At 40.9% G+C, this 26,262-nt stretch overlaps 2 protein-coding genes across 4 annotated transcripts; one reads left to right on the top strand and one right to left on the bottom strand.

Annotated features, from left to right (window-relative positions):
- The first annotated feature begins 1,460 nt into the window (after window positions 1-1,460).
- On the top strand, window positions 1,461-4,590 carry mmp13b (matrix metallopeptidase 13b). Its single transcript, XM_026192239.2, has 11 exons — window positions 1,461-1,620; window positions 1,782-1,892; window positions 2,129-2,256; window positions 2,360-2,508; window positions 2,617-2,742; window positions 2,847-3,002; window positions 3,103-3,223; window positions 3,406-3,539; window positions 3,623-3,782; window positions 3,885-3,988; window positions 4,073-4,590. The coding sequence occupies exons 1-11, from the start codon at window positions 1,528-1,530 to the stop codon at window positions 4,171-4,173; spliced, it is 1,383 nt and encodes a 460-aa protein (XP_026048024.2). The 5' UTR covers window positions 1,461-1,527; the 3' UTR covers window positions 4,174-4,590.
- Window positions 4,591-14,375: 9,785 nt separating this feature from the next.
- Window positions 14,376-23,970, bottom strand: tsku (tsukushi small leucine rich proteoglycan homolog (Xenopus laevis)). Of its 3 annotated transcripts, none has more exons than XM_026192782.2 (3): window positions 23,714-23,970; window positions 16,538-16,849; window positions 14,376-15,320 (listed from the first exon to the last, which is right to left on the bottom strand). In XM_026192782.2, the coding sequence occupies exons 1-3, from the start codon at window positions 23,726-23,728 to the stop codon at window positions 14,580-14,582; spliced, it is 1,068 nt and encodes a 355-aa protein (XP_026048567.1). In that variant the 5' UTR covers window positions 23,729-23,970; the 3' UTR covers window positions 14,376-14,579. The 3 variants fall into 3 exon arrangements, with proteins under 3 accessions (XP_026048567.1, XP_026048570.1, XP_026048569.1); XM_026192785.2 differs by lacking the exon at window positions 23,714-23,970 and adding an exon at window positions 22,857-23,124; XM_026192784.2 differs by lacking the exon at window positions 23,714-23,970 and adding an exon at window positions 17,563-17,682.
- Between the last annotated feature and the right edge of the window lie 2,292 nt (window positions 23,971-26,262).

Below are 26,262 nucleotides of genomic sequence, written 5' to 3'. Positions count from 1 at the left end.
TGGGATCTTTAGCCACTTTGTCACAAAGGCACATCATTTGTTGCCATTTCTTTTTTTCAATAAATGAAAAATTCCTAAGATAACAGAGTTTGATGGGCATTAAATAGCATTTTTTTGGACCAGCTAGCTTAGTAATAGCCCAAAACCTGGCATATCTCAATATGGTGTCGGGTGTGTCCTCAAAGGAAACTGGACATGCAGAGGACAGAAAAAGATAAATTATTAGTCTAAAAAACAAAACAAAAACAATTGACAGCAGATGAATAGTATTTGAAAGAACGTGAGTGATGAATCTAAGTATGAAAGATTCAGATTTTGGTCCAATTATTGTCAATATGTATGGAGGAGTTCAAGAAAGAGGTCCAACAGTGAGCGTCTACAGCCATCTAAAAAACCCGTTGGAGGCTTTATCATGGTTTGTTGCTACATTTCAGGCAGGGTCATGGGAGATCCTGTCAAAATTGATGGAATTATGAATACAGACAGTCTGATTTTGATCCACACAATGGCACGCAATGTCATTAAGAAAGTGTCTGGTTGGCATGGTTTCATTTATTAAGCACCTCAATGATCCTATCCACATTGTCAATACAGTAAAAGCATGCCTGGATGGAAAAACACACAATGGAACGCAGTCAGTCACAGACTCGCCTCCCCAGAGCTTGGACGTGATTGAATCATAACATTATTGAATCAGTGTGGGATTCTTGACAGAGAACAGAATAAAAGGCAGCCAACATCCCAAGAAGAGCTTTTAATGTCCTTCAAGAAGTGTTTAGACATATTACCATCTCCCATTTTCCTAGAAAAAGAAAGAATTGAGGGGTAGGTTAAGACTTTTGCACAGTACTGTCCATCTGATTGAGCTGATTTCACCAAAGCAAATGCAGGACATTTGCATCCTACAACCACATGATGTCACATGAAATGTAAATCACATTTTAAATGAAAAGTTTGTGCTTTCATCGCATCCTTTTTTTTATATGTTTGTTAGTCATGCATCCTAAAACATGCGCAGCTAAAATAAGGCCCAGACGATCATGAGGCCACAATTCACAAAATCCCCTGTTGTTTATAGTCAGCCACTTATATGTCATCTACTGTAACCTAAGAAGAAAATGTACAGAAAATAACAACGGATGTGATGTATTTGTAAAAATGAGGCTGACAGTATTTTCTGCCAAAAAACGCATCTCTTCAAAATTTCTCACGTTTGAGAAAAACAAACACATGGTTGCATAATTTTGACGAACAGACATTTCCATGTAAATTGATTTCCAAACGTCTTAGGTAGTGGTCATACAGGAAATAGAACATGTGTGATCAAACTATGAGTTCAAAGGAGATTCAAACCACAGTCCCTGCAGTTTTACAGACCCAAGCACATTCTCAACAGGCATAAGAGGAAGTGGGTAGGTGCTTTCACATGAATCACTTGGAACAGCTGGGGGAAAAAAGTGGTCTCAAGTCAGTATAAATACCCCACTGAGCTTCTTTGCCACAGTAAACGACTGTGAGCCAACAAGTATGATCGCTGTGGTGCTGCTGCTGGCGCTGGCCGCCCAGTCCTCTGCTAAGCCTCTGTCATCTGAAGACATTGACAAGCAGCTTTTAGCTGAGGTAAGAGCTCTTATTCAGTCAATATCTAGCCTTCAACTGGCTTCTGTTTTATTTCTGTTTTATCTGGGGTTTTTGTTACAATGAGCATGAATGTTTGATCTGGAGCTTTTCTGATTTTTAAATGAGCTTCACATCACAGTTCTTTGTTCTGTATCAAACAGAAATACCTTCATCGATTCTATGGCCTTCCAAATGGTCTCCAAGGTAGACGGACGTCGTCAAATTTCCTTCAAGCCAAGATCAAGGAAATGCAGAAATTCTTCAAACTGGAGGTAAAAGACCTGCAACTGACAAATAAAGGCTATCTCATCTCTCATCTCAAAAATATAACCAGTAATTTCCAAAGAAATGAAAAAAGTATATTCCCTATTAAAAGTTTACCATTCAAAAGTTGAATATTATCAGGGAATCCAGCTTCTTTTCAGCTGCTTACAATAACAAAAGTGTTAATCGAAACGATACATGTACTCACATGACATATTCTCCACTATCTCTTTTACTTGTAAAGGTCACAGGGAAACTAGATGACAATACTTTAGCAGTGATGAAGGAGCCCAGATGTGGCGTTCCAGACATTGGGGAGTACAACCACTTCCCTCGACACCTCAAATGGGAAAATAACAACGTCACATTCAGGTATGCATTTAGGTGCCATAAAGTAACAGGTGACATAGGTATTTTTGCTCAAATGTATTTTATTCACCAGCTTTCCCCTGCCTCATATCCTCTGATGTTTCAGGATAGTGAATTACACACCAGATCTGAAGAAAGAAGATGTAAACAAAGCCATCCGCAGGGCTCTCAACGTTTGGGCTGACGTTACTCCTCTGACTTTTAAGAAGCTTTACGAGGGCAATGCAGACATTATGATCAGCTTTGGATCAAAAGGTACACAAACTATTGATTGAATTCTGATATATTACAATTGAATTGAACACAAGTGTTGAAGGGTTGCTGTGGTGCATTCCTGCTCATTGTCTACCCTTTATTCTGCAGAGCATGGAGATTACAACCCATTTGATGGACCTGATGGACTGCTGGCTCATGCTTACCCTCCTGGCCAAGGCATTGGAGGAGACACTCACTTTGATGAGGATGAACACTGGACCAAAGATTCATCGGGTAAGAATTATTATAATTAGAATATTGAGCAATATCTAAACTTTTTCCTAGTGATAATTACTATTATCCAACAATATTTTGAATTCAACATCTTTTTCTTTCAGCTTACAACCTGTTTATAGTGGCAGCCCATGAGTTGGGTCACGCCCTGGGGATGTCCCATTCCACAGACCCAGGCGCACTGATGTACCCCATCTACACCTATACTACAGGCTACCCGCTGGCTGAAGATGACATAGAAGGAATTCAAGCCCTCTATGGTAGGAGTACTGTACTGTTTGACTGTAAGCTTAACCTATAGAAAACTGAGGACTGGTTGTCATCAACAGCAGATTAATGCCACATGTCCATCAACCACAGGTCCAAACCCAAATCCGAAGAAAGTGAAACCAAGGCCCGACGCCCCAAAAAAGTGTGACCCCGAGCTAACTTTTGATGCTGTCACAGAGCTCAGAGGAGAAACCATCATCTTCAAAGACAGGTACAACATGAGCCTGATCAGGTTCTTCATCACTCTGGAAAGATCTAACCACGATATCTAATCTATAACCACTCGACACAATCTATGAACAAGAGTTCCATTTTCTGCCTAAGCTCTACCAAAATAAAAGCTCTGTAAATTCTGTGCTGTTCATCGTGCTGTTTTTTCACACCTCATTTCAGATACTACTGGCGTATTCATCCTCAGATGGTGGAGCCTGAATTGACTCTGATTAAGTCCACTTGGCCATCTATTCCCAAAAAAGTAGATGCAGCTTATGAGAACCCAGAGAAGGATTTGGTTATGATATTTAGTGGTGAGTACTTCACACTTTCTGGTCATTTCTTAAATAAACATTAGAGTGCGTGTACATCGTAAACCTATTCCACGTTTCACCAGGGATCCAAATGTGGGCTTTGAATGGATACAACATTGTGGATGGTTACCCAAAATATATTCATAAACTTGGTCTTCCCAAGAGCGTCAGGAAAATAGATGCAGCCGTGCACATCAAAGACACTGGGAAAACTCTGCTGTTCACCGATGAAGACTACTGGAGGTATGTGGAGACATAGAAGTGATTGTAATGGTCACACTGCAGCTTTGTCAGTGATCAGACTCAACAGTGTTGAATGACTAAATGGTTATGTGTCACCCACAGCTATGATGAAGCAACAGGGACCATGGACAGTGGCTACCCACGATCCACTGAGGAGGACTTTCCTGGAATGGAGGATGAGGTCGACGCTGCTACTTATCACTATGGTATAATAAAGTCACACTCTGAGTAGAAGCATCCAAAGGTACGATTTTTATCCACCAGTACTGATACTGATCTCTGTTTTACAGGATACTTGTACTTCTTCCACGAACACATGCAGTATGAGTACAGTTACAACTCAAAGAAGGTTATTCGCATCCAAAGGGCCAACTCCATTCTCAACTGCTGATGAGAAGGACCACAGAATCCAGCGGCGACTTATATTGATTTCAATTTAAAGCAGGCTTTGAGAAATACAATACAAACTATGCACATAAATACATATCAAAATGAAATGTGGAAAGACAGCCCAGTGTATGAGCAGGGAAACTTCAGAGCTTAGAAGGAAGAACTCAACTTTATAGAGATTTTTATTTTAACTATAGTGCTGGACACAGAATGCTGGAAAATTCTATAGATATGTTTTCTCATATTTATTTTACAACAATATATTTGTTCCAACTTTTATTTTGGATGTCAGGATCTTCTGGTAAAGTTCTTTGAATGCTTTATGAACTCAATATTTGACCGAACAGTTTTTGTGCTTCCTTTGACTTTTTCAGTTTTTTTACTTAATTCAAATAAAGTTTGATTATTGATGAATGAAGTCATGTTTTTTTTACTTATTATTATAATAGTGGTACACAGGGGGATTAAAAACGTCTTACATATTGAAGGAATATGAGAATTTGACCCTTCTATGGTAGGAATCTTACAACCAAACTTACTGGAATTATTATTATTATTACTATTATTATGATACAGTATTAAAGAGGAGTAGTAGCGGTGGTTATAAACTTCCCACATGTTGGCAGACTGTGTTAGTGCGGTGTGATCAGTGGGCTCAACTGATAAAAAGCTAAAAGCAGCTGGACATCTGTTGCATGGTTACTTATAACAACCTGGCCATGCATAATGAAATGCAGTCAGACAGATGAACCCGTTAATAGGTTTATTCATAATCCTCTTCCAGGCATCTGTAATGATTCCTGGAGCCTTCGAGTGAGCTAATAGATGATTTAAGTTTGCAGAGCATTGTGAGCTTGTGTTGTTCAGGACAAGCTGCATTGCACTTACTTGTTGTATTGTGTCTTAACATGTTGTGCAAAAAAGTGATTTCTGATGTGTCTATGTGTTTTATGTATAATTTCTTTACTTATACTCATAAATAGACTGTAGTGAATAGGATTCATGATGGGATTAGATAAAAAAAATTCCTATTTCCTATTTCCTGCCACCCTCTACACCAGATCTATCTTGAAAAAGACATTAGGAGTTTTGATGGTGCAAATTTCTGGCTCAAAATGACTCAAAATCACAGAAAAAAAACAAAAAATAAAAAACAAAAAAATAAATTTTTGGGAAAACGTTTGTTGTTTTTGGCACAACAAAGGCACTGTCCACTTTATTAAGATCTTTTGAAACTTTTACATGCAGTTGCTTATATTTTTCACTAGAGGGCACTCCTATTAAAGGCTTGAGTGCTTCACAGCCCACTTCAGAATAAAAAAGGTTGATTTGATCAGACTCCCAAATGACTGCTATGCTGAATTAATATGCTAAATCATGTCAATACCTGCTGCTTAGATTTCAGTCTCTACACCGCAAAGTGCCATCTAATCCATTCCTCAGTGTACAGAAAAAAAAATGTTTTTCAGAACAAACAAGGTGCAGTCTGAACATTGGCTCCTGTTAATCAAACAAACTAGTCAGTTACACAGACGATCTTCCTCCTCCAACTTGTTACAGCCGGCTACCTGAATAGAGGGTGTAAGAATAGCAGTATTAAGAAAAGCAAGGATTCGTGTCCACTGCATGAGCTGTCCACTTTTGAAAAGGTCACCAAAGTATATCTAGTTGTAGTTTAGGAAACAGTGCAGTCCCAGCCAAGCAGGATAATCCACAGGCTCAATCATGTGGACATAATTACAGTGCAGTGAAGCAGTCACCTCATTTGCTCATTTCCAAAGTATTGCGATGGTGTGTGCTGCGTCACTGGTTAACAAATCCTGTGTGCGTGTTCTGATGTTCAGCTATGAGCGCCAAAGCTTCAGCTTACAGAGACGCAGAGGATGCTGCTGAAAGAAGCATGATCAAAATAACTTTATGAAATTATCTCTGTGTGTCCAAAAAGATGTAACCACTTACATTTGATATGTAGCTTTTCTGTATTTTAAGTAGAAGTAATCATTTTTGGATAGTATCAGTGCAAAGAAATCATTTAAACAAGAGAGCTCGTTAAGCAAACAGGCAGGCTGAGGGAGGCTCAGTAACCACTGTTAGAGCTGACTCCAGGCCTGTACTTGAAGTGGTTTGAAAACCTTCCATTTCCACCAGCCTTATGCTAAAGATCATGTTCAGAGAGGGACTGAAAAAAAAGCACAGCCAGTCCTGCTCAGCATAGATAAATGAAGCACTTACAGCCGCTCACTTTCTTGGATACATACACTCCTCAGGGGGAAATTGAACAAGCGAGCCTCTTGTCTCTGGATGTTTACTGACTCACTCTTACTCATAGTGAATCTGAGCAACTTTGGCTGTTGACTTTTAGGAATCAGTGCAACTGACGAGCATTAAAAAAACAAACAAAAAAAATCAAGTCCCCTTTAGTCCGTGTGGATTTAAAGGTCATGTAAGTCTCCTTTTTATCTCACTCCTGAGCACCTCTCCCGATCCTGCTGCAGTCAAAAATCATTAATATGAACCAACTCATCCAAAATGCAGAAGCGAGGATTTGAACCTGACTCAAATGAGGAGATCATAGCCTTGAATTTTAATATCTTTCCAGTGGTCAGGTTGGAAAATACTGTTGGCTGAAGAGCAGGAGGTTTAACCCCATGGCCCCACTGCTCATCTAGCAGCCAAAACTCGAGTGGGTGTGGTTTAGCCATCAGTGTGCTTGTGCACTGCACTGAACTCCCAAAAATTGACCATAATATCCATACCCATCTTTAATTTTGAAGTGCCCTCTTATTTAAAACAACTTTTCTTTTCTTGTTTTTGTTTTTTGTTTTTTGCTTCAGTTTGTCAGAGTGTAGCAGAAATTTGGTTTTAATCAGAACTTGAAGGTAATGGACAGAGACAGTTGAAAGAGATCAATCCCCCCCCCCCAAAAAAAAAAAAATCAGAGGTGGTGTCCTCTGGGGGAAAACCTTCGCAGCCCCAGCAGCTTCTGATGGAAACCAGATGGAGGAGAGAGAGAGAAGTAGGGCAGCCGTCTCAGGATGTATCCGTTTTCCTGTGGGAAACTCCGTCCAGACCACCATAATGAGAGAGGTGATGCAAGAGTCCTGCTGCCTCTACAATGGACTGATTTGTTTAAAAAAAAAAAAAACTTGTGCACATTCGCTCCATGAGGCTGACGAAAATGTTCATTTTCTCAAAAAAGATGTGTCGTCTTCATCTTATGTCAGATATAGAGGCAACTTTCAAGTGACACAGCAGTTTGTGTTAAGCCTGATATAATCAAGCTGATAAATGTGGCCCTTTTAGCTGATGGCAAATATAACCCTTCTGTGTGTGTGTGTGTGTGTGTGTGTGTGTGTGTGTGTGTGTGTGTGTGTGTGTGTGTGTGTGTGTGTGTGTGTGTGTGTGTGTGTGTGTGTGTGTGTGTGTGTGTGTGTGTGTGTGTGTGTGTGTGTGTGTGTGTGTGTGTTCAGCTTATTTCCATCTGAACTGGCTGGTTCAGTATCACAGTGTTTATTTTCTGCAGCCTTCTGTGTGCTGCTGGCCACCTTGTCATTTTCTTGTTGTTCTTTTTCTTCCTTTTTCCACAAATAGAAAAGAAACAATCTGAAGGCGTGATGTTTGCAAAGCTCAGCGGCGCTGAAAACACACCGTCTGCAAGTTTCCACCCTCTGGATGCTGGAATGTGGAGAAAATCCAACTCTGCTCCACGCTGACCATTGAGAAGTGATAAGTCAGACCGGATGTGAGCTGAAGCAGTGTCGTAAATTCAGTAAACTGAACTCTCTGGTGTGGCGATATAGCTGGCAGCAGCCTTCTGAGATTACATTATGTTAAAAGGCTACTTCAAATATTTGTTTTCTGCAAATGTGCAAGCAGCTGTGCAATTAAAAAGTGTACAACTTTTAATGTAGGAACTGTGGGAAACACTGCACTGTCCTCCCATCAGGATACCAAGCCAAATTATCAATAATAAATGAATCCAAAATAAAATTCACTGTAAAAGGAAAGAGTTTAAAAGTCAAATCCACAAGTGAAAACGTTGCATTTACAAAGAATCATTATTCATAGTTTGCAGGCTGTTTTTGTTTCCAGCTCTCATTTGGCATGTGGGCCTCTTTGTAATCATTGCACTCAGTTGTCAGAGAGAGTAATACAATCCAGGATTTCTTCCTTAACGTGGAGAATCACCATCGTCTCTCATAAACGCTCCTACGCTGTGGACGAAACACAACCTGAAACTCTTTACAAAATAAAGGCCAACCTTCATTCACAACTGAAACCGAGACCAATCTATTGGGGTCATTTATAAGATAAGATAAATACTTTAGCTACTGCAATGAATGAGTAAATATAGTAGTTAAGGTTGGACGATCAATCTCCGACTCCTGTGTTGAAGTATCTTTGGGTCAGATACTAAACCCTGAATTGCCCCCAATGCTTCCACTGGAGTAAGTGCATGTGAATGCCAGCTAAAAGCGCTTAGTCATAGATAAGAGTGCTGTAGAAATATGTGTGTGTGACTGGGTGATTGTAGTAGAAAGCCTTTTGAGTGCTCAAATTGAGTAGAAAGCCGTAGACCAGTACTTGTAATCTATATATGTAGCCATTTACCAGTTAAGTATAATCATGTTTTTTTAAACTACTTTTATTTCAGACAGGAATAATCTAAAATGTTTCAATCACGGCTTTTAATTATTTGTACACTGAAAGTGAAAGAAAAAGTGCAGCTGTGGCTCTGGACGTAGAGTGGGGCTCGGTAGGAAGGTTGACGCTTCAATCCCTGACTGTGTTTCAAAGCATTCTCAGGCAAGAGGCTGAACCCCAAGTCATCCATCGACATGTGAGTTTGAATGCTAGATGAAAGAGAATAGGTGGTGCAGTGAGTGTTTGGAGGCTCAGGCCTGGACTGGTAACCTTGAAACTTGAAAATCAGACCTGTTCCATGCACTGCTGACATGTGGACGAGTCCCACTGTGTCTGATGAGTGTGAAAATAAAGAAAGTATTTTTAACAGTCTGAGCGGCACTCAGGGCATCTGTTCAGCACAAGCAAAAATACACAAGAGCATCTGAAGATCTGAAGCAGCAAATCACAGCTACCTTGTTGCTTCACAGAGGAGTGATTTAGAGGAAGCTTTACCTCATGCGTAAAAGGCTTCCAATCAACATGTAGGTTGCAGACCGCTGTTTGAAACATCGCCCCTTTTTACATGGCAATCCGAGTTTAAACGTGATTTTTGTTGTGTCATTTGTGCACAATAATGCCGTGGAGCAGTACAGACTTCAGCAGCTTTAGTGGCTCTCAGAACAAAAAACAAGCAGCTCTTTGTGGCCTGTGACAAGTTGAGCGGATCTTTTGTTTGTCTGGAAAACAAAACCTCTGCAGTTCGCTGACACAGTACCTTGGTGCCTATTGTTACAGCAGCACACAAGCCTGAGGGCATTTCAAAGCATCCAAATGTCACTGCTGTGACATGAAAACTTGAAAACTGAAAAAAGAGAGAATAAAGAGTTAAAACCTCGCAGCGTTCAGAGCAATATGGGCTCATTGATGAAGCAAAAGTGGATTAGTTGCTTGGATGGCTTGATTCTCTGGAGGATTTCTCCGGGAAGGTCAAATTACATTTGTGTGATAGTTGTTCAAGCAAGAACAGAGTACTTAATAAAAACACCCTGGTTCTGCTTGCCTGAATTAATTATTCACAGTTCAAAGCTTCCCTCTGCTTTGAAGTAATTACATCTTACAGCCAGACCACTGCAGAGAAACAAGTCACTTCCTTTTGAATTCTTCACTCACGTGTCCTGCGCCACTGTGCCTAAAGTCAAATAAATATTAATTATCCTGCTTAAAGCCATTGCTTTACAACTTATGGGCTTTACAATGAGGAACAAAGAGAATGAAAAGTGGTAGAAGTGGCTGTGTCGAATCTGAGAGGCAGAACGTGAGATAAATCAGGTGAGGGGAGGGTTGTTTTTCTTGATGACGTGACTTCAGACTACAGATTAGATGAGATAAAACATGTTTAGATAGGTCTGTGGGGTTTTTTGTTTCCTTTTGTTTGTTTTTTTACCTTCATGGGAACTTAACTTTCTTTGTACCCATAAATGTCACTGACCTCCAGTTTATTTTTTTTAACGTCAAACTGAAAGATCTTGGTTGCTTTTCGATCTGTGAGAATCTTTTGCGTTGAGAGCCGTCTTGATTTCTTTGTAGCATAGATTCGACATGGTGCTGGAAACATTCCTGCATTTTGGTCCATACTGACACCGCGTCACACAGTTGCTGCAGATTTCTGAGCTGCATATCCACGATGTGAATTTACCCTATGCCACATCCTAAAGGAGCTCTATTGGACTGAGATCTGGTGACTGTGGAGGACATTTCACTAGTGACGTCACTGTCATGTTTGATATGATGTGAGCTTTGTGACATGGCGTGTTTCCCTGTTGGAAGCAGCCATCAGACAATGAGTACACTGTGGTCATAAAGGGATGGACATGGTCAACATCAATACTGTCTGGCTGTGACTTTTACACATTGCCCAGTTGGTACCAAAGGGTCCAAAAACCACCACTAGCAGTCTGAACTGCTGATACAAGGCAGGATGGATCCAGGCTTTCATGCTGTTTGAACGTCGCAGCAGAAATTGCAGACTCATCAGGCTGGGCAACATTTTTCTATTCCTTTACTGTCCAGTTTTGATAACACCGTGTAAACTTCGTGAACTTCATGCGCCGAGTTTCTGTCGTGTCACTGGCTGATTATTTGCATTAATAAGCAGCATATGTTCCACTGTGCATTTCCTTCTGAGACAAGGATGTACTAGACTGTGATGCATCTTACAGATGTCATGACAGCTCATTTCTGCTCCTTTTCAACACATCTGTGCATGCCCCTGAAGACACAGAGGAACATTGTTAGGCGACGGTGGAATGTGTAAACGGACACATGGTCTCCATCCTGGATAGCTTTCTGCTCAAGGTCTTATTCATATTTTCACTCTTAAACATGTTATTACACTTCACACAAACATTTCTGTACACTGGATTATATGCTTAAAATAAGTGTTATGATTATAGAACCAGAGGGATTTTTTGAAAGTGTTTAAGCTATTGTGCCACTACTGAATACAGCTGGGATTGCTTTCTTTTTCTTTTTTTTGAATTGCTTCCTTAGGTATAAACACAACACTGCATCACACAAGACAGGGGGAAAAAAAGAAGAAAAAAAACATCTGGAAAAGTTTTGTGCTGTGGGATCAATCCACTGAGGGTCCCACTCACAAGTTAGAACTGCATGACATAAGCAAACTTACCCATAAACCCTCTGTATTCTCCAGCTCATTTTTCAAGATGTAACACATGTGGTCGGCCTCTGATGCAATCTCTGAAAATCCGTTAATTAGTCACTTTTCTTCCCCCTTTGTTTTTGTTTTTTTCTTGTAGTTTGAACAAAGTGTCACAGAACACAGGGCACAGTGTGACGTTTTTCCATCTTGGATACCACTTGTTGCCAAACACACACACAGACACACAGAAAATCTGCAAGCTGCCGTGTTGGACACCCACTTCTCTTTCCCCCTTTTCTCCTTTCTCAGCTCGGCTCCTTCGCTGTCACCTCCTTGGCAGGTTACCAGCGCACTGTGGCATATAAGCCTGACAAACCTTTGTGCGTGTCCCAATTTTTTCTTCTTTTTTTTTTTAAAAAGCTATTCAGGAGCACAAGCGTGCCCGTATGGGTCTGTGCATGCGTGTAAATAAAGTTTCTGAGTTGTGAAAGCGACACAAACCGCAGAGATCTAAGCTTTTCCTCGTGTCCTGCAGAGACACACCCTTTGCTGTGAGTCAGGCACATATTGCACACACTTTCTATGAAAAACTGGAGCAAAATGTTAAATGCGGCACAGACACTGACACAATATTTCCTCGCATGCGATTCAGTTTTGAATGTGTTTCATTTCCTCGGCCGGTACACAGAATAATTGTTCCCATTCTTACGTCACAAAGAATTAAAGCAGTCAAAGGATGTAAGAATAGTCACATTTTATATAAAGTTATATACAGCATAGTTACATACATACAAATATAAAGTCTCCTCCACTTAAACTGAAAAGATTGGATATGCTTTCAAATATCGCGCCTTTACAGATTGCAGACATCAATAAAACCCTAATGTGCAGTCTTGAGGCTGCACTGAATGCCACAGGAATGCCAAGGTAAGCACAGCGCTGCTCGATGTTTAAACATTAACACATACTGGCATCTTTTCATCACCAAGTATGTGATAACAAGTGATAATAATACTGGATATGAGCCAATCTGCTATGAAAACCATCCCGCTCAGATGGAGGACAATGTGACCGGGAGTAACAGCAACTCCAGGTCTGCACGGTCGAGGACGCTTACGTCCTGTTTTGTAGTGTAGCTGTGGAAAGGAACAGTTCAGCTCGGGCTCAATGGGCACAAAAAACAAGCAAACAAACAAGCAAACAAAAAAATCAAGTAATGAAATGGTCATTTTGTGGGTGTAACAAGGAAAAGAATTGTAGCAAGACTTGACTTTGTTTCCCACGCACTTAAAGGAATCTGCTCCCTGGATTCTAGAGTTCAATGTTTTTTGGGGGAGTTGTTTTTGTGTGAAATACTTGCGTTAACCAGCAGCCACTGTTGGCGTAGCTTAACATTAAGACTGAATACAGGGTTATACGAAGACAGCCTGGTTCTGTACAAAAAAGTGAGAAAATCCAGCAAATGAACGGGTTGTATCTCTTGTAGGTGGACTGTGTTTCCATGGAATAAGCAAAGCAGGCAAGGACATGTTAAATAAACCTTACTTCAAGTGCTGCAATGATGGTGCTTGTGATTCTTAATCACCGGCTGACGATTAAATAGGTTTGAGCGCTGGAGATTGTTAGTGCTACGCAGGAAAAGTTGAGCAATAATCCGTGGGATACTGACAGAATCTGTGAATGATCTAAGAATTTGTAGCATCTGATGTCATCAACAGCGGTAAGAAAAGCAGTTTTTCTTGGTATCAGTCTCATTTCGGTGGGAGTGCGTGGAACCAGTTTTCGGATCAGGCACCGGTGGCTTGTCGGTGGAAAGCTGGTTCTTCCAACAGAGCTAGTCTGCTTTCTCTGCGTCCAGTCTTTGAGCAAAGATAAACTTCATTCTAAAAACATAAGAGTGGTATCAGTCTTCTAAAGAAAACCCTCCCCTAACCTTTTCTGTCAAGCGTCACATTCAATATCACATGAAAAATCTTAGTGGTCACCGGTCAACAAAAGTCCCTCAGTGCTGTCGTTCTCAGCAACACTTTGAAGGAATGATATTTTCCAAAGGTTTAAGTGCATTATTATAAAACAATACCGCAAATCTAATAAGTGCAATTAAATCGTAATGTGGTCCGCTTTGAAGTACACTCAAGGGATTTAATAACACACCACTCTACTTTTGGCCCAATTTGGGAAGAGTTTTTCTCTATTGTGGGGTTGCTTTTTTGATAATTCCCAACATTTTATTTTAGCAAAGAGTGTCACAATGCCTTTACCCAAAGTACCCCAGATGGCCACTCCTCTATCAAACACACCCAACCCTATGAAAAAGCCATCATAGGTTTGGAAAAAATCCCATCTGGGGCAACCTGACCATGATCGTCCCATTAGAATGACAGAGGCAGGGCGGACCGCCAGACAAGATGCCAATGAGCAATGAGCCCTGATCTCAACCACATGAAATCTGTGGAGTTCCTCTCCACAGATTCAGCAGCAACTCTGGGCTGCACTGACTGAAGAGTGGGCTGCCTTCCCACAGTGTTCCTGTCCATGAAGAGGTGTACTAGTGCCACAATCAATGCAGATGGCACATTCATTATGGACTGTCTTTTTTCATACCTGCAGTTATGTCACTTCAGCAAAGTATGGTGCTTATATTTTTTGGCTTTTTTTGTTCATTTGGTCATTATTAAGTTAGGATATCCATTAAAAGCTAATGGGAAGCAATATGTGAGTGGACATTTGCATACCACTCAAACTACACCAGCAAATTTACAGAGAAATGCAGTGGTGTGGTGTAAAATCCCTTGAGCGTACATGAAGTACACTCCAGTACTTTAAGTAATGTATAAACATTGCTTAAGTTGTGACTTCATGACAGGTTCTCTACCAGTTTAGACAACACTGCATTTTAAAGAAAATGTGCTACATAAAAAGAGACTGCGTTTTAAAAAGATACAGCATGTATGATACTTCATGAAGGCTACCTCAGATCTTTAAAAGACGCTCCAAAATATCCCTGTGACTTAATAAGAGCAACACACACACACACACACACAAATAAAAGTGTTTTCATCTCTAAGCAAATGAAGGCACAGCTCTGGTATCAAGGCTCCAAGAAGCAGTCCATTCCCTCACAGCACAATGCCGTCTGTGTTACAGGTCAGCACCTCGTTATGCTGGACCTGCCCCATCTGCCGGTGGAACAGTCCCTGTTTCTGGGTCCTCCAGCAATGGTTGTTTCGTCCCAGTGTGATACTCTTAATGCTGGGCAGATGGGTCAGCATGTTAGCTGGCAAGGATGCTACGCCAGAACCGGTCAAATTCAGCTCCTGCAGAGAGTCTAGCCCACTAAACACTGTGGGGCTCAGGCTCTTGAGCTTCGGGTTGTTTGAGAGATCCAGAACTTGCAGGCTCTGGAGACCTTTGAAGCCCATTGGCCTGATGTGTTCGAGTTCGGGGAGGCCACTCAGAGATAAATAAACCAGATCTTTCAGCTGAGCAAAGGCTCCCTCTGTGATTTGTCTGATGGGGTTTCCATCCAGATTGAGATACCTCAGAAGAAGTCCCGCCAGGCTCGGCACGCTCGACAGCTGGTTTGACGACAGAGTTAAGCTCTGGATGTGTAAAACTCGGCCGTACAAAGCAGCAGAGACTGAAACAAGCTTGTTTTGAGACAGATCCACACTAACAGGTTCACTGTGAACCTTGGAAGCAAACACCTCCAAGTCAAACTCCCGGAAGCTGTTGTGGCTGAGGTCAACTTCAACCAGGGGGAGCCCAGAGAAACAGCTCGGCGAGAGGCTCTCCAAGCTGTTGTGGCTCAGATCCAAAGACTCCAGATAACGCAGCTTGGACAGTGCGCTGGGGCTTATCTGGAAGTATGAAGGAAGGAAACAAGTTAACAAAGATAAAAAGAAGGAATAAACACTGAGCAGTAAGCTGCAAGTAAATATTTTCATTTATTTTGTGAGACTGGTGGAGCCTGCACCATAATGGGACCAGAAAGGGCAAATACTTGAGCTGTTATCTCTGACGCTAGAAGAGGTGTTAGCTACAGAGCTGCATGTCCATTGTGCTCCATTAGCGGTCCAGTGAACTGTGAAAAAGGTTTTAACTGGCTTCGTCTATCTCTCTCAACACCCCGCTCTGTGTATCAGGCTCCATCAATTTTGTGTCCTTAAAAACTTGAGATAACACTCCAAACTAGCTGGCAGTAGGGAGCAGGTCTGAGCTGCGTATGTCTGAATCTAAGTGAGAATAAGCTGGTAGAATTTACAAAACACTGCAGATTCAGCCCAAGTTATAAATCTTTGTTTAAAAAACAGGCATAAAAAATTTGACTTTGACTAGGCCAAAAACCTTCATTTTGGGTTTTTTTTTAGCCATTTAGAGGCTGACTTGCTGGTGTGTTTCAGATTATTGCCCTGCTGCAAAACACAAGTGTGTTTGAACTTCAAGGCTTGAACTGATAGCCGGACATTCTCCTTCTTTGGAATCTTTGGCAAATCATGATTTAACAGGGGACAAATCCCTTGTTACACAAAGCCAGGTAGGTTTGGACAGCTTTTTTTCCCATAAGAAATATTCATTTAAAAACTTCATTTTGTATTTACCCTGGTTATATTTTACTAATATTAAAAATTTGTTTGATGATCTGAAAGAAAAAATAAGAAATCAGAAATGAGGAAAATACTTTTTTTACAGCACTGTACCAGAAGATTATTACACTAGTACTATAATCCTCCCAATTGGAGCGTTGGCGTGCTCGATGGGTTTAGGTTAAACTTTTAGGTCAAACTATTGTAACTCTTGAACTACTGGCTCAATAACAAAACTTCCAATGGCTCCTGAAAGCAGCAACTCTGTGCTTTTCAGTGATATAAGGGTCATTACGGTAATCCCAGGCAAGATGCCACATCAAAATCTGGGCAAATAACACAGAAAGCAACACAGCAAATGACAAAAACAAAACAATTAAAAAAAAAAAAAAAAAAACAGTAAAAAGAACCCAAATGCCTGAAAAACCACCAGTAAAAGTTTAGTCTTTAGTGGGTCAAGGACATATATAGGAGTTCTTTAAACTACTTACCTTTGTAATGTGGTTGCTGCTGAGGTCCAAACTGATGAGGGTGGTGTAGCCTGGACCAGCCAACATAGTGTCACTGAGTGGGCCCATTTCATTGGAGGACAGGTCCAAGTGAGCAGTGTCCAGCGGGATTGGTATGGGCATGGAGGCGCTGGGTCCCAGCCCTCGGCAGTCCACTTTGGTCAAGCTGAAGCTGTCGAAGAGACCAAAGCTTTCCACTTCACAATGGCAACCAGGATGGCAGTTCTTAACGCCGCTGGACTGGGCGTCCGCCAGCAGCGAGAGACCGAGCCACAGCAAGAGAGCCATTATTCTCTGGAGAGAGAACAAATTCACTATTTACATTAACAGCCCTCTTAACAACACTCCTGCCTGCCAGGTTAAAAACGGTTCCTGGGCACAGTTGCCATCTGGAGAAACTGCACCTCTCACTCACCATCAAATCCAACCTTGCATGAACTACCGAACAGAGTACCTGGATTTTAGAAATTTGAGGAGCTGTGAAGGCTTTTGTATAGCTCTGAGAAAAAGACTTCACGCTTTTATTTGTGCAACTTGAGTAGCCCCAATTTCCCCCTTCTCTGTCTCTCTCCCTCTCTCTTTTGGCTTCCCAATGGGTGTGACCTAATTTCTTTGATCAATGAGTTCATTTGCACTTTCTTAGTCAACTCACTAGAATGCATACGCATAGTTATAAAACTGAGTGTATTGTAAATCTTTGATCCATTTTGAAATTAGGGAGAAAAAAAAATAAGAGAGATGTGCCCACATCCTCTGAGCCTCGGTGTATTAAGAAGACACAGTCAGAAACAATTTCTCCTTCTGAAATGCTATTTCTATGTGACTGCACTGTAAAGCACAGCAAATACGGAAAGAAACTTTATAAATGAAATGACTGAAATTTAAAAATTGCTCCACAATTTTAGAAAGCTTTAAAAAGAGAATAAATTGCAGAATAAATATATAATAATCCAATAAAAATACTGCAAAACTGAACCAAGACCAAACCAGAGAATAGCCAGTCATACCTATATTCAGCTCTTGTGTGCTCCCTCTGTGTGTATCGGAATGAATGGGAGCTTAACAGTGTCTAGTCACGCAGTTCAACTAAGGCAACAAGTACACTCACACACACACACACACACACACACACACACACACACACACACACACACACACACACACAGAAAATGGACAGAGGTTAAGAGTTGTGTAATAGTTAGAAGTGAAAAGTCATGGTGAAGTTGTTGCATGCATTACACAGAAGAGTATGTGTTAAAAGATAAAACCTGCAGCTTTGCACCAGTATAGCTATGAGAAAATGACACCCTTGCCCTCCTGTTTTTAAATAAGTAAACTAGAATAACTGTCATGTTGTTACAAATTTAAAAAAAAAAAAAAAAAAACTTTTAGAAGTTCCACTTTTTTATTGGACATTACCAAGAGCACAAAATTCAGTATGAATGCATTTAATTTTAAGGCTTTCCAATAAATGCAAAATGCATTTTCAGTAACACCTAGAAAGAGTTAAAATTTATTTCCCTTACATTATGTATGAGCGTGAGGAGCGTAGTTACACATTACTTGCTGTTTAACATATGCGTGCCGATTACAACGGGCTCAAAGTCTGCTCAGCCAAAGCCGCTCACCTCTGTGCAGTGTTTGGCTGTTTTGACCCCTGTACACACTGCTATTGGTTAATCTGTAAAAGCGATAGAAAGCCGTGACTGTGCGTTCCAAGTGCGGACTGTGCACGTCCCCCGAGCTGCACGTTTTGACCAGACATGAAGGGGCACGTTGGAACGCTGAGTTCTTTACAAGCAGCACAGTTCACATGCAACTTTATTTTTTTTAAACTAAAAGGCTCATTCACCCAATCACACACACTCACATAGATGCATCAGGAGCAACTTGGGAGTTCAGTATTTTGCCCAACAGTTCAACATGCAGATGCAAGTAGCCACAAATTTGTTCATCCAACTTTCCAATTGGTAGACAATTTACCTCCTAAGCCACAGCTGCTAATGAATTCATTCAAGAAAGATCTCTCTGAGTCTACATTTAAAATCTTATGTATGAAAACTGATTGTCATAAAGAATGGTTTAGGTCTACTGATTTCCCAGTTGAAGTGCATTAGCAACACTGTTTACTTTCACGACAAACAATTTTTATCATTGTTTTTTATCAATGGCTTTTTTTCCCCCAGATGAACACAAGAAAAAAAATGAAAAAACTTTGATGAAATGTACGACACTTTTGTCATCAAATAAAAACTAGATGAAAATATTTTGGAGATACAAAATCCAATCAGAATATCTTTTTTTTTTTTTTTTTTTTTTTTTTAAATGGGAAATGGTACAGCTGGCTCCACCCATGTGTGGGCGGAAGAGAAGCGCAGACATAAGGACAAAATTCACATTTAATATCAAGGAAAATAAGACTAGGACTAAAACCGAATCAAAATTCATTAACACTGGTTAGCAGACCATAGAGAGCTAGTTTCTATTAGTTTCAGACTTGGATTTAGTTTTTATTATTTATGATTGTGTGGAGGACATATGTCAGAGGCAAGATTTCAGCACAGGTATTACAAAAAAAAACAAAAATCAATGAAAGCAGTTGACTCTCAGTCTTGTAGACATCTAAAGTCTCAAAAAGCAAGTCCATGAATGTCTCATAAGGCAAGTTTTGATCAAATTTAAATTTCTTCCAAATTTTTGTAGTTCACAGAATCCTTTCAGTTTATTTCAATTTTTTTCAAAAGGTCTTTTATATTTATTTTAGTTACCTAAAATGTTTTTCACATCCAGTTTTAGTAAACTAAAATGACCTTGGTCTGTTGTCAGATGGAGGCAGTGACCAAAGTATGTGGTACAACCGGTCTGTGGGCTACTCGTGCTTGTGCTGTTGCTGGTTCACCAGCCAGGCGTGGAAAACAGTGAGGTTATAACACATAAAGTCCTCAAGTGAGTGTTAGAAGCAATGAAAGCACTGCTGCCACCGTCTGTACTTTTCATACTGTCCATCCATCCATTCGCTTCCGCTTATCCTTTTTTTCAGGGTCGCGGGGGGCGCTGGAGCCTATCCCAGCTGTATTTTTGATATTCAATGTTTTTTTTCCAATAAGCTCAATTATACAGGTTTTTTTTATGAGTTTACAGGAGCACATTGAACACCCCTAGATGTAGGCTCTACGTAGGCACACGGACACAGAACTTTTACTTCAGCCCAACCTGGAACTACAGAGAGGAATGCTATAGGCAGACTATGGCTACGTCCACACTAATGCATTTTCGTTTGAAAATCGTTTTCTCATCGTTTTCTCTCTGTTTTGGCCTCCCGTCCACACTGAGACTGCGTTTTGAAAACGCTCTCGAAAACGAATACACTTGAAGACGGTGCTTCGCGTCGCAGTGTTGACAGCGAAAATGGAGACTTTCGAAAACGATGACGAATTTTAGTCATGTGATGCAGTCATGTGACCAATTCAACAAAGATAGCGGAGAACATTATACAGCAGTTGTTTTGTTTGCTCTCAATTTTGACAGCCCTATTAAAGATTGATATCAGTTTGTACATGCTTCAAATAATTTAATTCTCACTCTTTTGCAACTTTGTACTTTTGTGTTACTCGCAGCAACAACTCCACCTCATTGTTAGTCCATTTAAAAAAAACTTTTGCCACGACGTTTCAACGAGCCAGAAAGTAAATAAACGGCAGACAGAAATGAGGCAGGCCGAATCTTCTTGCGTTTCACGCATGCGCAATGCTGGAAAGTAAGCGTTTTTGGCTATTTCAATGTGGACGCACAACTCTGTGAAAATGACTGAAAACGCTAGTGTGGATGCGGAGCGTTTTCAGACGAAAACGTCATTTTCAAATCTATCCGGGCTAGTGTGGACGTAGCCTATATGTGGAAAACTGTAAAACCAAGTGCTCTTCAGCAGTTTGTCACTTCTGTGGTTATCCAGCCACTTTCATCAACCCTTCTCCCCCTCCTCCACTGTTCGCTCCCTCCGCATTAGTGCTGAACTTTCTGCGCCAGGTGTGCTTCCCAGCTTCTTGCCAATAAATCTCAGCTAACAGCAAACCACTGCAGGCAGCGCCTCCAGATCAGACACATTCTAACTGCTGCAATTATCCAACAGCAGCACGAGCTACAAAAGCCCCCCTGAGAGGGCAATTGGCAAAGGACTGTGAAATCAGCCTCCGACATGTTCTCGCTTTCAGAGGTCTTCTCACACCTCTTCATCCCGTGAAAGCCGCACATTAACCTCTGCTGGCCCCTGAGGACTTATCAGCCATTAGTTATATATGAACACATGCACAGTGATTATTTTTATGGGATCAATCTTATCTTTGCAAGAGTTTTGCAAAATATTATCACACTGTTGCTCAATTTGCTGTAGTGTGATCAGACTTATCAGATAAATGTGTCAAAAGTCAATCGAAAAGCATCGCTTTTATTTGCCTGCAAGCAAAATCCTTGTGCAAGTTCAAATAAAAGATTTTCTACTGTCTTCTTTATCTAAATGTAACCAAATTTGTAGAATACAAATATACTGCAGGCACATTTTAAAGCGTTACTTATCTAACTATCTCTCTATTTAGTCCTCCCATTTAAAATGTATTCATTTCCATCTGAGTCAGACCTCTTTGAGCCCCCAATGCGTTTAGCATCCTCCAGTGCTCTGATGTATTCGTTATGTCACTGAGACTTCTCTGTCCCAATTTAATCTTCAAGCTGAAGACTAAAAAGTGTGTAATTAGAAGATGGATGCTGCACTAATCCTTTTAAGCCAAATTAATGCATGACAATGAGGTGGAGACGAGAAGTTTGAATTAAACCAGCACTGCTTAAGTGTTTTAAAACAATTAGGTGCCAATGAAACGCCAGCAGTTCTGGCGAATAAATAAAATCTGAGGCAAAGAGACTAATCACATTCATCCCAATGCACTCTGAAAAGCTAGCAGGACAGTACTTCAGAATAAAAATAACTCGCTGGATGTTTATCTGGATGGCCTCTTTACACAGGTAATTGTAGTATGTGATCATTTTATACACATATATATTAGTAGAAATTACCAAAAAGTTTACAAGGCTGGTAGAATAATCATCAGCAGGTACAGCATGAAAATGCTGCTTACATAGCCATGCAGCAGTAATAGTAATCTAGTACTGTAGCCAAAACTAGCTGCCTGAGACATCAGTCAGTTAGTATCAGCCCATTCAACCAGGAAAGATTAACTCTGGGTAGTTTAGAAGTAGTGTCATTCTGCAATTTTCATAGGTTTACATCTCTTGACTAAGCAGGTACTAAACACTAAAATAGTCTTTATCTTGCCAGCTCCTTACAAGGTCGGTTTTATATTTGATAACACAAATATGGAGGAAAGAAAAAAAAAACACCAGATAACTCCTCCCCTGCATGTACTCCCCCCTGCATGTACTCCCCAGGTGGTATCCTCTCCTAGACCATCCTGACTATTTGGAGAAGGTAATTTAAGCTGCTACCCCTTTCCCCCCCAACAGGTCACCACATCACATGGTCTTTTTGTAGTGCTTTTACTGCTTTTAGCTGTCAGTGTGATTAGAAAAATGCTACAAAAAGTTGAATTCACTGCATCACATTACCTCTGCCTGATAAGATATAACACTTCTATACAGCCAGAAGATGGCAATAATGAATAAAGAAATTAAGAAAAAAAAATGGAAAAAAAAAACCTAGGACAATAACGTCAGTATGGAATTTCACAAACCTAAAAGGCTACGTCTTTGATACCGCCTGTGGATTTGTTGCTGCTATACAAATAGTACAACCATGCAGGAGGACATGCAAAGGGTTGGTGTGCCAGAAGAGGATGCTAAGGACAGGGTGAGATGGAGGCAGATGAGCCATAACCAAAAGAAGAAGATGAAAACACAAAGAGGAAAAACAGGCAAAGCCAAACACAATTACAGCAAAGGAATTTTGAGAAAAAAAACTACTAATAATAACAAATAGGCGATCTAGCACAAACCTTACTGCTGGGTAGCGTTAGCATAAAAACCCCAAACTCTGCTACAACTGTGCACTGTTGGCCAAACAGTGCTGTTTCTTGAATTGCCCATCCTGAGCGAGAAAGGCCAAATTTCTCCAACCCTGTCCAGATTTAATCTTGTTTTGGCCTGAAGCTGAAATCTGTCAAACAGGCCAATATTTCCCCAGCACTAGCCCAATCATTTCCACCTTTCTAATGCAACTTCAATATACTGTTTGTTCATTTTTTGTGTATATATAGAAAAAAAATAAAAAAAAATAAAAATAAAGAATACTCACCGATTTAACAATGACAGTATTGTTGGAGGGGACATAATCAATATCGGCTCCAAAAAAAAATATTGGTCAAGCTCAAAGGAGGGGATTTGGACTGCATCAGTAAATGTGAAGAAAATGTGAGTGCAGAGCTTTTATTTGCTTCTATTTTCATCTATATATCCTCTTCTCTCTCATTTATGGCTTTGTGTCAGTGTCAGAGTTTCTCTTCCTCTTTTTCATCGTAAAAAGCCGACCAAACGCTCGCAAAAAGTGCCGCAGCTCTGTCAGCATTGCCACAACTTAAACCGTCGTGCCATGCCCTGCGAGAGGGGAGGCGGGTACCCACGCACTGCACGGACACCTCTGTCTGCAGATCAAATTTCCTGCAGCTGTACGTGGCAGAGCTGGGGGTGGGGTGGGTTGGGGGGGGGTCTTTTGCTTAAATACACTAGAATAACTTTAAAAAAAAAAACCTCACATGCTCATTTCCAAGAACAGTTTACATACTTTTATTGCCAACCCCGCCCCTCTCAGCTGTCACTGCAGCTCTGCGTGTCACCTCAGCGCGCATCGTTCACAGCAGACAAGCACCATAAAGTTTATTTCTCCCTCTGTGTCCGGACAGCATGAGCTAACGACACGCAAGAGCCCGGTCGGGTCAGTCGGGACACCAGGGGCGGTTTCTTAAACAGAGGCAAACGTGAAATCTGAGCTGGCCAGATGTCTCACCCTCCTCTGCTCAGGGCTCTCTGTCCGACAACATTTAACAGCTTGGAAGACAAAAAATAAGCAGACGAAGAAGGGAGAGGGTAAAAAAGAAGAGGGGGAAAACGCGACATTGTTACTTTTCTCATTACTCTGTGTTTCCAGGAACTTACTTTGGTGCCTTCCATCCAGGCAGTCCGCTTTTCGGCTGCTTTTTTTCACTTCACCGCTCCCATTTTCCAGCCCCCCGCCGCTCTCTCGTGTCCCGCTGGCTCGTCTGTCTGCTAGTCGTCATGAGCTCTGCAAAACCCCTCTGACAGTATGCTCTGCTCCGCCGCAGTAAACTATCAGGAGCTGGAAACACAGGGACACACTCGTCTGTTCCCATCCTCCTCCATTCCGCTTTAGCGCCCACTTAAAAAAAAAAAAAGCTAGCTAGAAAAAAACAGCACTCTTCCTGTTTGTTACCGCCAAAACAAAATGTTTCAAATAGAGCTTACAGAAGAATTTATTACATTTTATCGACTATATTAGAAGCACGGGCCTTCAGGATGGCTTTTTATTATTAGTTTTTATTAGCAATTTTTTAATAGCGGATAGTCAGCTAGGTTATCTCGGCTCCTGTAGCCATGGTTCCTGTACAGGTTAAGATGTGCCCTTAGCTAGCTAATCTCTATACAGCAACATATCATAATCATCTTAATAAATCTATTTACCCATTTCGTATTAGAAACGGGGAGAATTTACACACTGAAACTGTTTCAGAGGTCTCACCCAGGCTCGCTCTGAAAGAAATTAAAAAAAAAAAAGCTCACGTTTTTATTTTGAAAGGATCGCTAGTACGAGTTTCCGCTTTCTCGATGCCGAGCTCTGTGCGCCCTCTAGTAGCAGTGGAGAAAAACTAACACGCGCGGAAAGAAACGCTGAAAGCATGGTTGCGCAACAAGGCGGTTTGTTTCATTTGGCTTCAGCCACACGTCTTGATGAAACTGATAAAAAAAAAAAAAAATAAAGAATAATAGTTCATGTGAACAGAAACCCAGACCTTTCCTGTCGCGCTTTTTTTGCCTGGTGTGCAGGCAAATAAGTTTGAGGCGTATAAGACAATGCCTACAGAAACGGTTATCTGTTTAATTTGAACATATTTAATAGATATTTACTTCCAATATGACAGGGGAAGTCTCATCGTCCAAATACAAGCATGACAACTAAATAAATAACTAAGTCAACCATCCTACACAGGCCAAATCTGTGGAGATTTTGTGTTACACCCTGTTATCCTGACATGGAACACTTCTCTCATAATGCAGGAGCAAAAACACAGAGGTCAAGTGTGATAATGAACATCTGTTGGTATGCAAACAATGCTGAAGGGCCCCCGGCTCTCTCTATCTGCACCCTTAAGGTCCATTGTTTTCCTCGTGAGAGCATTACAGCACCATGGCACACACCCATACGGTTACCCGCACACACACATGCACCAGCACTCCCAGGGGTGCACACAAACTGAGGCCAGCATTGAGGAACTGTAACTATTGTTTTTTCCCCGCAAACAAAAAGGCACGCAGTACAGTAAGTTCTGCAGGAAAGCTGGTCATATTTTTTGCGTGTTTTGTGCAAACACTGTCACACGCATAGACCTCTTGCATCTTTTTTTGGCAATAAAAGGGTCTTCAGGTTTGTCAAAAGATCAGAACTTGCTCAAGACCCTAACACTAATCCTAGTCTAATGAAATCAAACCAGTAAACCAGCTCTCTTTCTTCTTGTTTTTCTCCTGCTATGGCATACTGCTTATTAAAAATGCCACCAAAGGATTAGAAGCCTGCTGAACACAGCCCCCTAGGCCCAGTTGGTCGAGGGAGGCCTTGAGTACTGCTTGAAATGAAAATGAAACATACACCAACCAATGAAGAGATGCAACATGTACCAAACTGAGACAAAAACATCTGCAATAAGAGACAAAACGACCCCAAAGATACACAGAATAGTTCAAAAAGACCGAAATGGAACATGAATGTGAGATAAACACAATCAAAAGTGCAATATAGCCAAAGCCGAGCCACACAGTCGCTGCAAAGAGATTTCAAACAAGGACACACAAAGTGATACAAAATCACACTAAGTGTCTGCAGGACACATCATTGGAGACACAAAGGAAATAGAAATCACTTCTGTGTGGTTTGCTCCCACTGCGAGTTCAGGTGTTTGGGTAATATGAGTGGGTGCCTTTTGTGCTCAGGGAGCATTGTTTCATAATCTGTCCATTCTACAACAGTCATAACAGCCAGAGTGAACCTAACAACAAGTTTGTGATCGCTGGGTCGTTCTGTTATTTCAATGTCAGTGTCAACTGTGGAAACAGTACAGGCTGTAAAATCCTCCTTGGTTACAATCCCAGTGTTCAGGGGCGTGTTACAGTATCTGAAACTGAAAAACATTACTTATCATTCATGCTATTGGGATTTTTTTTTTTAAGATAACAAGAAAAACCTTTAGTCATGTGGCAAAATTCAAATAATAGATTATGGGGTAGGCAAATGATTAAGCAGGTGGAGATTAAACCTCCTGAATAATGTTTGCAGAGGAATAAACCAGAAGGGTAAAACCAACATCGCTGCTCAGATGTTTGAAAAGAACAAACGCCCAGTTAGGTTTATTCAGAGCAACGTGCTGCAAAGGCCAACCATTTAGGTTTTTCGAAAAATAGTAATAAAAGTACAA

This window comes from Astatotilapia calliptera, chromosome 14 (assembly GCF_964374335.1).
Source record: "Astatotilapia calliptera chromosome 14, fAstCal68.1, whole genome shotgun sequence".
In the NCBI taxonomy this organism is placed as follows: domain Eukaryota; kingdom Metazoa; phylum Chordata; class Actinopteri; order Cichliformes; family Cichlidae; genus Astatotilapia; species Astatotilapia calliptera.
The sequence above is the reverse complement of the archived record's forward strand: the minus strand, read 5'-3'. Positions and strand labels throughout refer to the sequence as shown.

Excerpts from the sequence above, each read along its gene's own strand:
- mmp13b (XM_026192239.2), top strand. The coding sequence starts at position 1,528 with ATGATCGCTGTGGTGCTGCTGCTGGCGCTGGCCGCCCAGTCCTCTGCT. Across the intron at positions 2,257-2,359 it reads AATAACAACGTCACATTCAG|GATAGTGAATTACACACCAG; the intron begins GTATGCATTTAG and ends CTGATGTTTCAG. Across the intron at positions 2,509-2,616 it reads GATCAGCTTTGGATCAAAAG|AGCATGGAGATTACAACCCA; the intron begins GTACACAAACTA and ends TTTATTCTGCAG.
- tsku (XM_026192782.2), bottom strand. Across the intron at positions 15,321-16,537 it reads GCAGCAACCACATTACAAAG|ATAAGCCCCAGCGCACTGTC; the intron begins GTAAGTAGTTTA and ends TCATACTTCCAG.